This window comes from Necator americanus, chromosome X (assembly GCF_031761385.1).
Source record: "Necator americanus strain Aroian chromosome X, whole genome shotgun sequence".
Taxonomy (NCBI): Eukaryota; Metazoa; Nematoda; class Chromadorea; order Rhabditida; family Ancylostomatidae; genus Necator; species Necator americanus.
The window spans coordinates 23,868,061-23,881,741 of NC_087376.1; the positions used below are offsets into that span (position 1 = coordinate 23,868,061).

The 13,681-nt window shown below is 55.5% G+C and overlaps 1 protein-coding gene across 2 annotated transcripts in view; it reads left to right on the plus strand.

Moving 5' to 3' along the window:
• The window catches only part of RB195_025154 (uncharacterized protein), a gene marked incomplete at both ends in the record, with an annotated part of 48,622 nt that overhangs the window by 21,512 nt on the left and 13,429 nt on the right, over positions 1 to 13,681 (plus strand). The window contains 4 exons of one of the 2 annotated variants that reach the window (XM_064213182.1): positions 409 to 478; positions 573 to 657; positions 1,108 to 1,186; positions 4,120 to 4,227. In XM_064213182.1, the coding sequence (XP_064069062.1) occupies positions 409 to 478; positions 573 to 657; positions 1,108 to 1,186; positions 4,120 to 4,227 (342 nt within the window). Of the gene's footprint in view, positions 1 to 408; positions 479 to 572; positions 658 to 1,107; positions 1,187 to 4,119; positions 4,228 to 13,681 lie in introns of those variants that run through there. The other variant, XM_064213181.1, reaches the window with a different exon arrangement.

Genomic DNA, 13,681 nt, shown 5'->3' on the forward strand with positions numbered 1-13,681 from the left:
AGTAGGTTCCTAATTGCCGAATATATCTATTCAAGAACCTCAGTGTTCCTCAGTGAGGATACTACTATTACTAAGTCCATGTGTAATTTGTTTTTAGTATCTCGGCTCTTTATTGACCGCGTGTGGCGCGTGATAGGGGATTCCGCTGCGGTTGCACGATACATGCACGGGTCAAAACAGCTGATCCAAACAAGCCTCTAGTCTTTTCGGGTCGATAAATCGATACCAGACTTGTTTGAGAGAATAGAAACACTAGCCTAGTACATTGGCTCAGAAATTCACTGTATAAGCCGCATGAGCCTTCAAAAACAACAAATGACGCTGAAGTAAAGTGGAAACGGCGCATTCAAAAGGAAATCAATAACGCTAAGCGGCTTATCCTTGAATCCTTTGTAAATCTCCATTCAGATGCACGGCAACGTCTCATCCGTTGAGAACAACATTTTTATAGTAAATACGGAGAAATTTCACAGAGAGAGTAAGTCAATGCATAATTTGTTACATGTTTTTAGTTTGGCGTTTCATTAATATGTTGTCTACGAAAGGATCGTATCGGATCAGCTAAGTTTCAGTGTGTCTTGTTAGGACGAGCCCATGGGACTCAGGTCGGTACGAGTACGTTATTTTTGCAGAGACGTCTGGAAAAAACTCTTGCAGGTGAGTTCTGTTTAATTAAAGGCGGCGTACTACTATTTTTGCATGATGTGGAATCCAGCGTGGTTATGACGCCGATTTCAGTTGCAACGCGCCACCCTTGTGCACGTGCCGCATCCAAGCGCGAGCGCTCGAGAATCAGTGTTGCCTTCCCACTATCTAAGCGAAACCAATGAATAAAGTGGTGAAGGGATCGGAGCGTGTACGTAGAAGTGCGTTCCAACGTAGATCCTTGGAACCACAGCGATTCCGACGTCGTTTTTTTAGGGTGGGGTGGACGAAACCACTGTGGTTCTGCGCCTTACTATCCAAACTACGCTTTCGCTGTGGGTTCCGCTTTACGTCAAAATAGTGATGCGCTGAATTTAACCTTGGTTTGCGCGGTGAGATGTAGAATCTCTCTAAATTCTATGGAACTTTTGCGCTTCCCGTTTTTTCACATCTTGATTGCAGATCCTACCATATTTTTGCTCGCAACACTGATGAGTTCAATCGCCGATACTTTGATGACGTGTCCAATTTCATGAAAAAAGTAAGCGATTTTGATTTTGAGCGGTCGGGATTTTCATTCTCCCCTTCCCCCCCAAGAAAAAAAAAAGAAAAAAAATTAATTGAGGGAATCGAGATTTAACAGAACATTAGTTTTTGCAGAGCACTTCCTTTTTTTCTATGAAATGCACAAATTGTTCTTAGGTCATCTTTTTTCCATAACTCTCATGATTGGCAGCACCTTGGTTTGTACCCCAAATCTCAATCTTTTTTTTCAAAATTATTGACATATAATCTGACTCACCTGTTGTAGACTTTACTTTTGTAAAGGCAATCTACTTCATCAACGACAAAAATGAGAAGAAGAAGTTTCTTTCCTTTTTTAATTTTTTTTTGAACATGTGTTAGGTTCTAGTGAAACGCCAATTTTCCTTCGATTTTTTGTTCGAAGAAGGAGTAATTATTTTTGGTCATGGCTTGTTGAACCTATCTGCATTCTGTTGAAATTTTTTCAGCCCGATTTTTCTCACATCTGTCATTATAGGGATTTTAGCCAGATGCTACGTGCAGCATCATGAAATGGAGGATAAATGCGGACTAAAAACGATATTGTGGTTGGCACAGACGTGAATTCACTCAGGCCGCGGAGTTAATTTTTGTGTTGTGACAGAATTGACTCTTGCTTCTCATGCCAGCGTAGGTGTTTTTAAACATGAAACGACGTGCATATGCATGCTCAACTGCACGATCAAATGACTTGGACGTGCAAGAAAGCGAGGGAGCTGCACTGAACAAATAATCTCTAGTCTTGTCACGTGAGGAGAGCGCGTCTACTCATCCATGGGGTCATCTTAACTGTATGGGAGTGGAACTCAGCAGACTGACCATGGAACTTCTTTGAAGCAGTAAGACGAAACAATCCTTCGACTTCAGGGAAATGCGTGAAGCAGCGTATACGTATTTGATTGTTATCTGCTCGCGGTGGTTCTGTTTGTACTGAACAAGATAAAGTGGTGAGTGTATATTTTAGGAGCGTATGGGCTGTATAACTCGCAATGTTATATGACAAATGTTTCGCAAATATTGCGAAAAGGTGCTGCCGTCCAGCAGATCGTCAAAAGCTACAACTTGAGAAGAAATGTGCCTTGAGGAAGCATGAAGTCTTTGGCAAAATTTATCTGTCTTCTCTCGCTGAACTGCCGTACACTGTCGAGCGAACTCCAACAAGCCACCCTGCTTAATCTTCTGGGATATCTTTGTGTGCTGTTTGCTACACTACAGGAAACGCGCATCGGAGACCGGCCAGTCATTTGCATCGGAGACTATGGACGAGACGTTGTGCAAACATCATTATTGACATGAAGAGAGGAAGTTTCCAGAACAATAAAATCTCAAATAAGGTAACCGGCGCCGTTGTTGGAAAAGTATGTTAAAATTGGAGCACTAAAGGAGGCGAGCGAATTGGTATAGCATACAAAGGAAATGGAGGTATGACTCTGAGTAGCACTGCAACTTCTATTCGGCACTTTTACCTTTACGTATGGTGGTGTCATCACGTATCGTATGTATGAGATCGTATGAATATGAATATGAGTTGATGAATTTGTCATCGATGATGACAAATATCCATTCAATAGTACTCAGATACGATTTAAAAGCGATTCTTAAGCAAGTTTTTTCATCCGTATTAATTACGGAATCATCGCTATCTTGACACACCACATCCAGAGTAGTCAAACACCAGGAATTTTTGTTATTTCTACTGTTGATTTCGTAACTGGATCATATAGCGATGACAGATTGAACGAAATATCTGAATTACTAAACTAAATCAATGCACATCACACGCTGCCAAGGAGAATGAGGATGACAATTTCCTCGATCCACGTAGACTAAACAATAATCGCACATTTGCTATATTTCCCTTTTTCCTTTGCAAGATAAAGGTTTGCTTTAATTCAGGGTCACGTGAATCTCGTCGGTAGAAACAGACTGTATCATAGTTCAAACGTTCTCCTGTATTGGTACCTCGGCAAAATCTCGTCTATGTTTTCTACCAGTGAAGACGGCGAAAAAAGTCAGAACTTCAGGCAAACAGAGGTATCGGCTCCGTGCTCTCCTTCCCAACACCACCGTAGTTATCGCTTTGAACTCTGCTTCAGAAACCTAGGCAATTCGCGAGCAGGAAGATATGGCGGTCAGGGTCATTAAACTCTTAACCGAAAGAGTGATGCTAGGGGTATTCGCTACACGTAGCTGAGGGACGGGGTTCGAAGTTCTGTTCGACGTCAGCGATCGAAGATAAAAGAAGCCACTGCATTTGCGAAGAGAAGAAAAATAAGGTGGTCCAGACATGCTCTTCGCGTGGATGCTCTCCGCGTCAATCGTGAAAGAAACCACTAGGCGACTATCGCACGCGATCGGAAAAAGTGCAGAGATTACTGGCGCCCGCTCGACTACTTTGAAGGACCGCGGGAGTCAAAGTGTTCAAGGCGACAGGAGGCTATGCGGTTAGTGGTCTGCTCTGTTCCGACCTGCAAAAAAATTAGGGGGATTTCCTGGTGATAACTCAGTGCAAACATGACGACTATTAGTGTCTTTATTTTAGGCTTGAAAGCGAAAGACTAATTAAAGGTATCGCCCGCATGACGCGACTTCTCATTCTGCTTAGGGCCTTAATGTTAACCAGTCTGAACGTCCGGCTAAAGCCGGACTTCTGACTTTCTGTGGTTTCCCATTCGCTCGCCATCAAAGCCATCGTAATCAAAAAAGATTAATAGTAGCGACGTTTTCTTCAAAATTAGAATAGTGTTTTTCTGACAACGCCCCACAACAGTTACCACAGAATGATGGTTTAACGTCAAATGACGTGAACAACTTTATTGTACTGATAAAGATAACGTTCCACGTTAGATCAGGTAAACTTTTCGCTATTATTTAAGCACCCGTTTGCATGAGTGTTTCCATTTTTTTAAGAAACCATGCTATCAAGATGCGACAGACCTGCGAGGAAATAGATACGCAGAGGAGTCACAGAGGAGAACCGCAACACAGGCAGTGGCACCGGTTATGAAACGGTTGTAGCACCATCCACCTTTCGCCGCATGCATACGGAGTTAATGCGCACCAATTCGACGTCGTGAGACCCGTCGCATCCCATATTATGGCTATTTGGCGCCGGCGCACCAATTTGATACCGTGGGATCCGTCACACCCACATATTATAGCTATCCGGCCCTAGGCGCACCAACATGACGCAGGCGGACATGTCGCACCTTCTTTTTCAGATTTCATGACTGACACACACACGTGACAGAATAATCTCGTTATTATATACCAGTCTGAATGTCCGGCTAAAGCCGGACATCAGACTTTCTGTGATTTTAGCTTTAATCCCTTTCACGGATCAATGGAAGTTCATAGTAGTGACACATTCTGTAAAATAGGAATTCTCTTTTTCTAGCAACGCTTTCTTCTTTCTTTTTTTTTACTATAATTAAAGACAAAAGATTTCATAGTCTTCTTCCTAACGCGTCAGCTCTACATTTTATTTTATTTTACTACACTACACTTTTACTACTCTACATTTTATTTTATTCAAAAGTTAGCTTCAAACACTCTTTCGGTTTCTATATAATATAGACACAATTCTAAAGCATCGACCCGTCGAACCCCCTTCTAGAGGCATCTGGCGTCGGTGGACCCGTCGCACCTGCTTCTATAGGAATCTGGTGCCTGTGGACCCGTCGCACTCGCTTCCATAGGTATCTGGCGCCGGTGGACCCGTCGCACCCCCTTCTAGGGGAATCTGGTGCCGTTGGTCCCGTCACACCCCCTTCATTAGGTATCTGACGCCGGTGGGCCCGTCGCACCCCCTTCTATAGGTATCTTGCGCCGGTGGACCCGTCGCACCCGCTTCTATAGGTATCTGGCACCGGCGCAGCATTCTGACGCCGGTGGACCCGTCGCACCTGCTTCTATAGGAATCTGGTGCCTGTGGACCCGTCGCACTCGCTTCCATAGGTATCTGGCGCCGGTGGACCCGTCGCACCTGCTTCTATAGGAATCTGGTGCCTGTGGACCCGTCGCACTCGCTTCCATAGGTATCTGGCGCCGATGGACCCGTCGCACCCCCTTCTAGGGGAATCTGGTGCCGTTGGTCCCGTCACACCCCCTTCATTAGGTATCTGGTGCCGATGGCCCCGTCGCACCCGCTTCTATAAGTATCTGGTGCCTGTGGACCCGTCGCACTCGCTTCCATAGGTATCTGGCAGCGGCGCAGCATTCTGACGCCGGTGGACCCGTCCGGCCCTTTCTATAGGTATCTGGTGCCTGTGGACCCGTCGCACTCGCTCCCATAGGTATCTGACGCCGGTGGACCCGCGACGCCCCCTTCATTAGGTATCTTGCGCCGCTGGACCCGTTGCACCCGCTTCAATAGGTATCTGGCACCGGCGCAGCATTCTGACGCCGGTGGACCCATCCGGCCCCTTCTATAGTTATCCGGCGCCGGTGGACCCGTCGCACCCCCTTCAATAGGTATCTGGCACCGGAGCCCCATTCTAGTGCGGTGGACCCGCTTCACCCCCTTCAATAGGTATCTGGCACCGGAGGCCCATTCTAGTGCGGTGGACCCGCTTCACCCCCTTTAATAGGTATCTGGCACCGGAGCCCATTCTGACGCCGGTGGACCCGTCCGGCCCCTTCTATAGGTATCCGGCGCCAGTGGACCCGTCGCAACTGCTTCTATAGGAATCTGGTGCCTGTGGACCCGTCGCACTCGCTTCCATAGGTATCTGGCAGCGGCGCAGCATTCTGACGCCGGTGTACCCGTCCGGCCCCTTCTATAGGTATCCGGCGCCGGTGGACCCGTCGCACCTTCTTCTATAGGAATCTGACGCCGGTGGGCCCGTCGCACCCGCTTCCATAGGTATCTGGTGCCGGTGGACCCGTCGCACCTGCTTCTATAGGTATCCGGCGCCGGTGGACCCGTCGCACCTTCTTCTATAGGAATCTGGCGCCGGTGGACCCGTCGCACTCGCTTCCATAGGTATCTGGTGCCGATGGCCCCGTCGCACCCGCTTCTATAAGTATCTGGTGCCTGTGGACCCGTCGCACTCGCTTCCATAGGTATCTGGCAGCGGCGCAGCATTCTGACGCCGGTGGACCCGTCCGGCCCCTTCTATAGGTATCCGGCGCCGGTGGACCCGTCGCACCTGCTTCTATAGGAATCTGGTGCCTGTGGACCCGTCGCACTCGCTTCCATAGGTATCTGGCGCCGGTGGACCCGTCGCACCCGCTTCCATAGGTATCTGGCGCCGATGGACCGTCGCACTTCTATGGTTCTGACGCCGGTGGACCCGTCCGGCCCCTTCTATAGGTATCCGGCGCCGGTGGACCCGTCGCACCTTCTTCTATAGGAATCTGACGCCGGTGGGCCCGTCGCACCCGCTTCCATAGGTATCTGGTGCCGGTGGACCCGTCGCACCTGCTTCTATAGGAATCTGGTGCCTGTGGACCCGTCGCACTCGCTTCCATAGGTATCTGGTGCCGATGGCCCTGTCGCACCCGCTTCTATAAGTATCTGGTGCCTGTGGACCCGTCGCACTCGCTTCCATAGGTATCTGGCACCGGAGCCCATTCTCGCTTTGTATCTGGCGCCGGTGGACCCGTCCGACCCCCTTCTATAGGTATCTGGCGCCGGTGGATTCGTCGCACACGCTTCTATAGGTATCTGGCGCCGGTGGACTCGTCGCACGAGCTTCTATAGGTATCTGGCGCCGGTGGTCTCGTCGCACCCGCTTCCATAGGTATCTGGCAGCGGCGCACTTCTTATTTCTGACGCCGGTGGACCCGTCCGGCCCCTTCTATAGGTATCCGGCGCCGGTGGACCCGTCGCACCTGCTTCTATAGGAATCTGGCGCCGGTGGGCCCGTCGCACCCGCTTCCATAGGTATCTGGTGCCGGTGGACCCGTCGCACCTGCTTCTATAGGAATCTGGTGCCTGTGGACCCGTCGCACTCGCTTCCATAGGTATCTGGCACCGGCGCAGCATTCTGACGCCGGTGGACCCGTCCGGCCCTTTCTATAGGTATCCGGCGCCGGTGGACCCGTCGCACCCGCTTCCATAGGTATCTGGTGCCGGAGCCTCATTCTAGTGCGGTGGACCCGCTTCACCCCCTTCAATAGGTATCTGGCGGCCGGTGGACCCGTCGCACCCCCTTCTATAGGTATCTGGCGCCGGTGGACCCGTCGCACCTCTTCTAGGTATCGCGCCGGTGGACCCGTCGCAGCCCCTTCTATAGGTATCTGGCGCCGGTGGACCCGTCGCACCCCTTCTATAGGTATCTGACGCCGGTGGACCCGTCCGGCCCCTTCTATAGGTATCCGGCGCCGGTGGACCCGTCGCACTCGCTTCCATAGGTATCTGGTGCCGATGGCCCTGTCGCACCCGCTTCTATAAGTATCTGGTGCCTGTGGACACGTCGCACTCGCTTCCATAGGTATCTGGCACCGGAGCCCATTCTGACGCCGGTGGACCCGTCCGGCCCCTTCTATAGGTATCCGGCGCCGGTGGACCCGTCGCACCTTCTTCTATAGGAATCTGACGCCGGTGGGCCCGTCGCACCCGCTTCCATAGGTATCCGGCGCCGGTGGACCCGTCGCACCCGCTTCTATAGGTATCTTGCGCCGCTGGACCCGTCGCACTCGCTTCCATAGGTATCTGGCAGCGGCGCAGCATTCTGACGCCGGTGGACCCGTCGCACCTTCTTCTATAGGAATCTGACGCCGGTGGACCCGTCCGGCCCCTTCTATAGGTATCCGGCGCCGGTGGGCCCGTCGCACCCGCTTCCATAGGTATCTGGTGCCGTTGGTCCCGTCACACCCCCTTCATTAGGTATCTGACGCCGGTGGACCCGTCGCACCTGCTTCTATACGTATCTGGCACCGGCGCAGCATTCTGACGCCGGTGGACCCGTCCGGCCCTTTCTATAGGAATCTGGTGCCTGTGGACCCGTCGCACTCGCTTCCATAGGTATCTGGCACCAGAGCCCATTCTGGTGCCGGTGGACCCGTCGCACCCCCTTCTATAGGTATCTGGCACCGGAGGCCCATTCTAGTGCGGTGGACCCGCTTCACCCCCTTTAATAGGTATCTGGCACCGGAGCCCATTCTGACGCCGGTGGACCCGTCCGGCCCCTTCTATAGGTATCCGGCGCCGGTGGGCCCGTCGCACCCGCTTCCATAGGTATCTGACGCCGGTGGACCCGTCCGGCCCCTTCTATAGGTATCTTTCGCCGGTGGACCCGTCGCACCCCCTTCTAGGGGAATCTGGTGCCGTTGGTCCCGTCACACCCCCTTCATTAGGTATCTGACGCCGGTAGACCCGTAGCATCCCCTTCTATAGGTATCTTGCGCCGGTGGACCCGCGGCACCCCCTTCATTAGGTATCTGACGCCGGTGGGCCCGTCGCACCCCCTTCTATAGGTATCTTGCGCCGGTGGACCCGTCGCACCCCCTTTAATAGGTATCTGGCACCAGAGCCCATTCTGGTGCCGGTGGACCCGTCGCACCCCCTTCTATAGGTATCTTGCGCCGGTGGACCCGTCGCACCCCCTTTAATAGGTATCTGGCACCAGAGCCCATTCTGGTGCCGGTGGACCCGTCGCACCCCCTTCTATAGGTATCTTGCGCCGGTGGACCCGTCGCACCCCCTTTAATAGGTATCTGGCACCAGAGCCCATTCTGGTGCCGGTGGACCCGTCGCACCTTCTTCTATAGGTATCTTGCGCCGGTGTACCCGTCGCACCCGCTTCCATAGGTATCCGGCGCAGGTGGACCCGTCGCAGCTTCTTCTATAGGAATCTGACGCCGGTGGAACCGTCCGGCCCCTTCCATAGGTATCTTTCGCCGGTGGACCCGTCGCACCCCCTTCTATAGGTATCTTGCGCCGGTGGACCCGTCGCACCCCCTTTAATAGGTATCTGGCACCAGAGCCCATTCTGGTGCCGGTGGACCCGTCGCACCTTCTTCTATAGGAACCTGACGCCGGTGGACCCGTCCGGCCCTTTCTATAGGTATCCGGCGCCGGTGGACCCGTCGCACCCGCTTCTATAGGTATCTTGCGCCGCTGGACCCGTCGCACCCGCTTCCATAGGTATCTGGTGCCGTTGGTCCCGTCACACCCTCTTCATTAGGTATCTGACGCCGGTGGACCCGTCGCACCTGCTTCTATACGTATCTGGCACCGGCGCAGCATTCTGACGCCGGTGGACCCGTCCGGCCCTTTCTATAGGAATCTGGTGCCTGTGGACCCGTCGCACTCGCTTCCATAGGTATCTGGCGCCGGTGGACACCCTTATTCCGGCGCCGGTGGGCCCGTCGCACCCGCTTCCATAGGTATCTGGCACCGGAGCCCCATTCTAGTGCGGTGGACCCGCTTCACCCCCTTCAATAGGTATCTGGCACCGGAGCCCATTCTGACGCCGGTGGACCCGTCCGGCCCCTTCTATAGGTATCCGGCGCCAGTGGACCCGTCGCACCTTCTTCTATAGGAATCTGGTGCCTGTGGACCCGTCGCACTCGCTTCCATAGGAATCTGGCTGGCCGTTGGACCCGGTGACGCTCGCCCCTTCTATAGGTATCTGGTGCCGGTGGACCCGTTATCTTGGTGCCTGTGGACCCGTCGCACTCGCTTCCATAGGTATCTGGCACCGGAGCCATTCTGACGCCGTTGGACCCGCCGCACCCCTTTTTATAGGTATCCGGCGCCGGCGGACCCGTCGCACCCTCTTCTATAGGTATCTGGCGCCGGTGGACCCGTCGCAACTGCTTCTATAGGAATCTGGTGCCTGTGGACCCGTCGCACCCGCTTCTATAGGTATCTTGCGCCGCTGGACCCGTCGCACTCGCTTCCATAGGTATCTGGCAGCGGCGCAGCATTCTGACGCCGGTGGACCCGTCGCACCTTCTTCTATAGGAATCTGACGCCGGTGGACCAACCTGATGCCGGTGGACCCGTCGCATCCGCTTCTATAGGTATCTGGCGCCGGTGGACCCGTCGCACCCCTTTCCGTAGGTATGTGGCGCAAGTGGACCCGTCAAACCCCCTTCTATAGGTGCCTAGTGCCGGTGGACCCGTCGCACCCGCTTCTACAGGTATCTGGCGCCCGTTGGACCCGTCGCACTCCCTTCTATAGGTATCTGGCGCCGGTGGACCCGTCGCACCCCCTTCTATAGGTATCTGGCGCCGGTGGACCCGTCGCACCCCTTCTATAGGTATCTGGCGCCGGTGGACCCGTCGCACCCCCTTCCATAGGTATCTGGTGCCGGTGGACCCGTCGCACCCCCTTCCATAGGTATCTGGCGCCGGTGGACCCGTCGCACCCCTTCTATAGGTATCTGGCGCCGGTGGACCCTTCTGGTATCGCCGGTGGACCCGTCGCACCCCCTTTCTATAGGTATCTGTACGCCGGTGGACCCGTCGCACCCCCTTCCATAGGTATCTGGCGCCGGTGGACCCGTCGCACCCGCTTCTATAGGTATCTGGTGCTGGTAGTCCTGTGGCAGCCCCTTCTATAGGTATCTGACGCCGGTGCTTGACGCCGGTGGACCCGTCCGGCCCCTTCTATAGGTATCTGGCGCCGGTGGACCCGTCGCACCTGCTTCTATAGGTATCTGGTGCTGGTAGTCCTGTGGCAGCCCCTTCTATAGGTATCTGGCGCCGGTGGATTCGTCGCACACGCTTCTATAGGTATCTGGCGCCGGTGGACTCGTCGCACGAGCTTCTATAGGTATCTGACGCCGGTAGCGCATTCTGACGCCGGTGGACGTCCGTGGCACCTCTTCTATAGGTATCTGGCGCCGGTGGTCCTGTGGCACACCCTTCTATAGGTATCTAGCACCGGTGGACCCGTCGCACCCGCTTCTATACGTATCTGGCGCTGGTGGTCCCGTGGCACCTCCTTCTATAGGTATCTGGCGCCGGTGGACCCGTCGCACCCGATTCTATAGGTATCTGGCACCGGTGGACCCGTCGCACCCCCTTCAATAGGTATCTGACGCCGGTGGACCCGTCGCACCCCCTTCTATAGGTATCTGGCGCCGGTGGACCCGTCGCACCCGCCCCCCTTCTATAGGTATCTGGCGCCGGTGGACCCGTCGCACCCGCTTCTATAGGTATCTGACGCCGGTGGACCCGTCGCACCCCCTTCTATAGGTATCTGGCACCGGAGGCCATTCTGCGCCGGTGGACCCGTCGCACCCCCTTCTATAGGTATCTGGCGCCGGTGGACCCGTCGCACCGCTTCATAGGTATCACACCCTCTTCTATAGGTATCTGGCGCCGGTGGACCCGTCGCACCCCCTTCTATAGGTATCTGGCGCCGGTGGACCCGTCGCACCCGCTTCTATAGGTATCTGGCGCCGTGTGGACCCGTCGCACCCCCTTCAATAGGTATCTGGCACCGGTGACCCGTAGCCCATTCAGGTATCTGGCGCCGGTGGACCCGTCGCACCCTCTTCTATGGGTATCTGGCGCCGGTGGACCCGTCACACCCCCTTCTATAGGTATCCGGCGCCGTTGGACCCCTCGCACCGGCTTCTATAGGTATCTGGCGCCGGTGGACCCGTCGCACCCCCTTCTATAGGTATCTGGTGCCGGTGGACCCGTCGCACCCCCTTCTATAGGTATCTGGTGCCGGTGGACCCGTCGCACCCCCTTCTATAGGTATCTGGCGCCGGCGCACCAATCTGACGCCGGTGGACCCGTCGCACCCCCTTCTATAGGTATCTGGCGCCGGTGGACCCGTCGCGCCCCCTTCTATAGGTATCTGGCGCCGGTGGACCCGTCGCACCCTCTTCTATAGGTATCTGGCGCCGGTGGACCCGTCGCACCCCCTTCTATAGGTATCTGGCGCCGGTGGACCCGTCACACCCTCTTCTATAGGTATCTGGCGCCGGTGGACCCCTCGCACCGGCTTCTATAGGTATCTGGCGCCGGTGGACCCGTCGCACCCCCTTCTATAGGTATCTGACGCCGGTGGACCCGTCGCACCCGCTTCTATAGGTATCTGGCGCCGGTGGACCCGTCGCACCCCCTTCTATAGGTATCTGGCGCCGGTGGACCCGTCGCACCCCTACTATAGGTATCTGGCGCCGGTGGACCCGTCGCACCCCTTCTATAGGTATGTGGCACCGGTGGACCGTTGGACCGGTGGACCCGTCGCACCCCCTTCTATAGGTATCTGGCGCCGGTGGACCCGTCGCACCTCCTTCTATAGGAATCTGACGCCGGTGGACCCGTCGCACCCCCTTCTATAGGTATCTGGCGCCGGTGGACCCGTCGCACCCCCTTCTCTAGGTATCTGGCGCCGGTGGACCCGTCGCACCCCCTTCTATAGGTATCTGGTGCCGGTGGACCCGTCGCACCCTCTTCTATAGGTATCTGGCGCCGGTGGACCCGTCGCACCCCTTCTATAGGTATCTGGCGCCGGTGGACCCGTCGCACCCGCTTCTATAGGTATCTGGCGCTGGTGGTCCTGTGGCACCCCCTTCTATAGGTATCTGGCGCCGGTGGACCCGTCGCACCCGCTTCTATAGGTATCTGGCGCCGGTGGACCCGTCGCACCAGCTTCTATAGGTATCTGGCGCCGGTGGACCCGTCGCACCCGCTTCCATAGGTATCTGACGCCGGTGGACCCGTCGCACCCGCTTCTATAGGTATCTGGCGCCTGTGGACCCGTCGCACTCGCTTCCATAGGTATCTGGCACGGCGCCCAGCCATTCTGACGCCGGTGGACCCGTCGCACCCCCTTCTATAGGTATCTGGCGCCGGTGGACCCGTCGCACCCGCTTCCATAGGTATCTGGCACCGGAGCCCATTCTGACGCCGGTGGACCCGTCCACCCCCTTCTATAGGTATCTGGCGCCGGTGGACCCGTCGCACCTCTTCTATAGGAATCTGGCGCCGGTGGACCCGTCCGGCCCCTTCTATAGGTATCCGGCGCCGGTGGGTCCCTTTTTAAAGTATCCGGCGCCAGTGGACCCGTCGCAACTGCTTCTATAGGTATCTGGTGCCGGTGGACCCGTCGCACCCGCTTCTATAGGAATCTGGTGCCTGTGGACCCGTCGCACTCGCTTCCATAGGTATCTGGCACCGGCGCAGCATTCTGACGCCGGTGGACCCGTCCGGCCCTTTCTATAGGTATCCGGCGCCGGTGGACCCGTCGCACCTTCTTCTATAGGAATCTGGCGCCGGTGTACCCGTCGCACCCGCTTCTATAGGTATCTTGCGCCGCTGGACCCGTCGCACCCGCTTCTATAGGTATCTGGTGCCGGTGGACCCGTCGCACCCCCTTTAATAGGTATCTGGCCCGATGGCCCGGTCGGACCCGCTTCTGTACGCACCTTTGTGCCGGTGGACCCGTCCGCCCCTTCCATAGGTATCTGGCACCGGGCGCACCATTCTGACGCCGGTGGACCCGTCCGGCCCCTTCTATAGGTATCCGGCGCCGGTGGACCCGTCGCACCTTCCTTC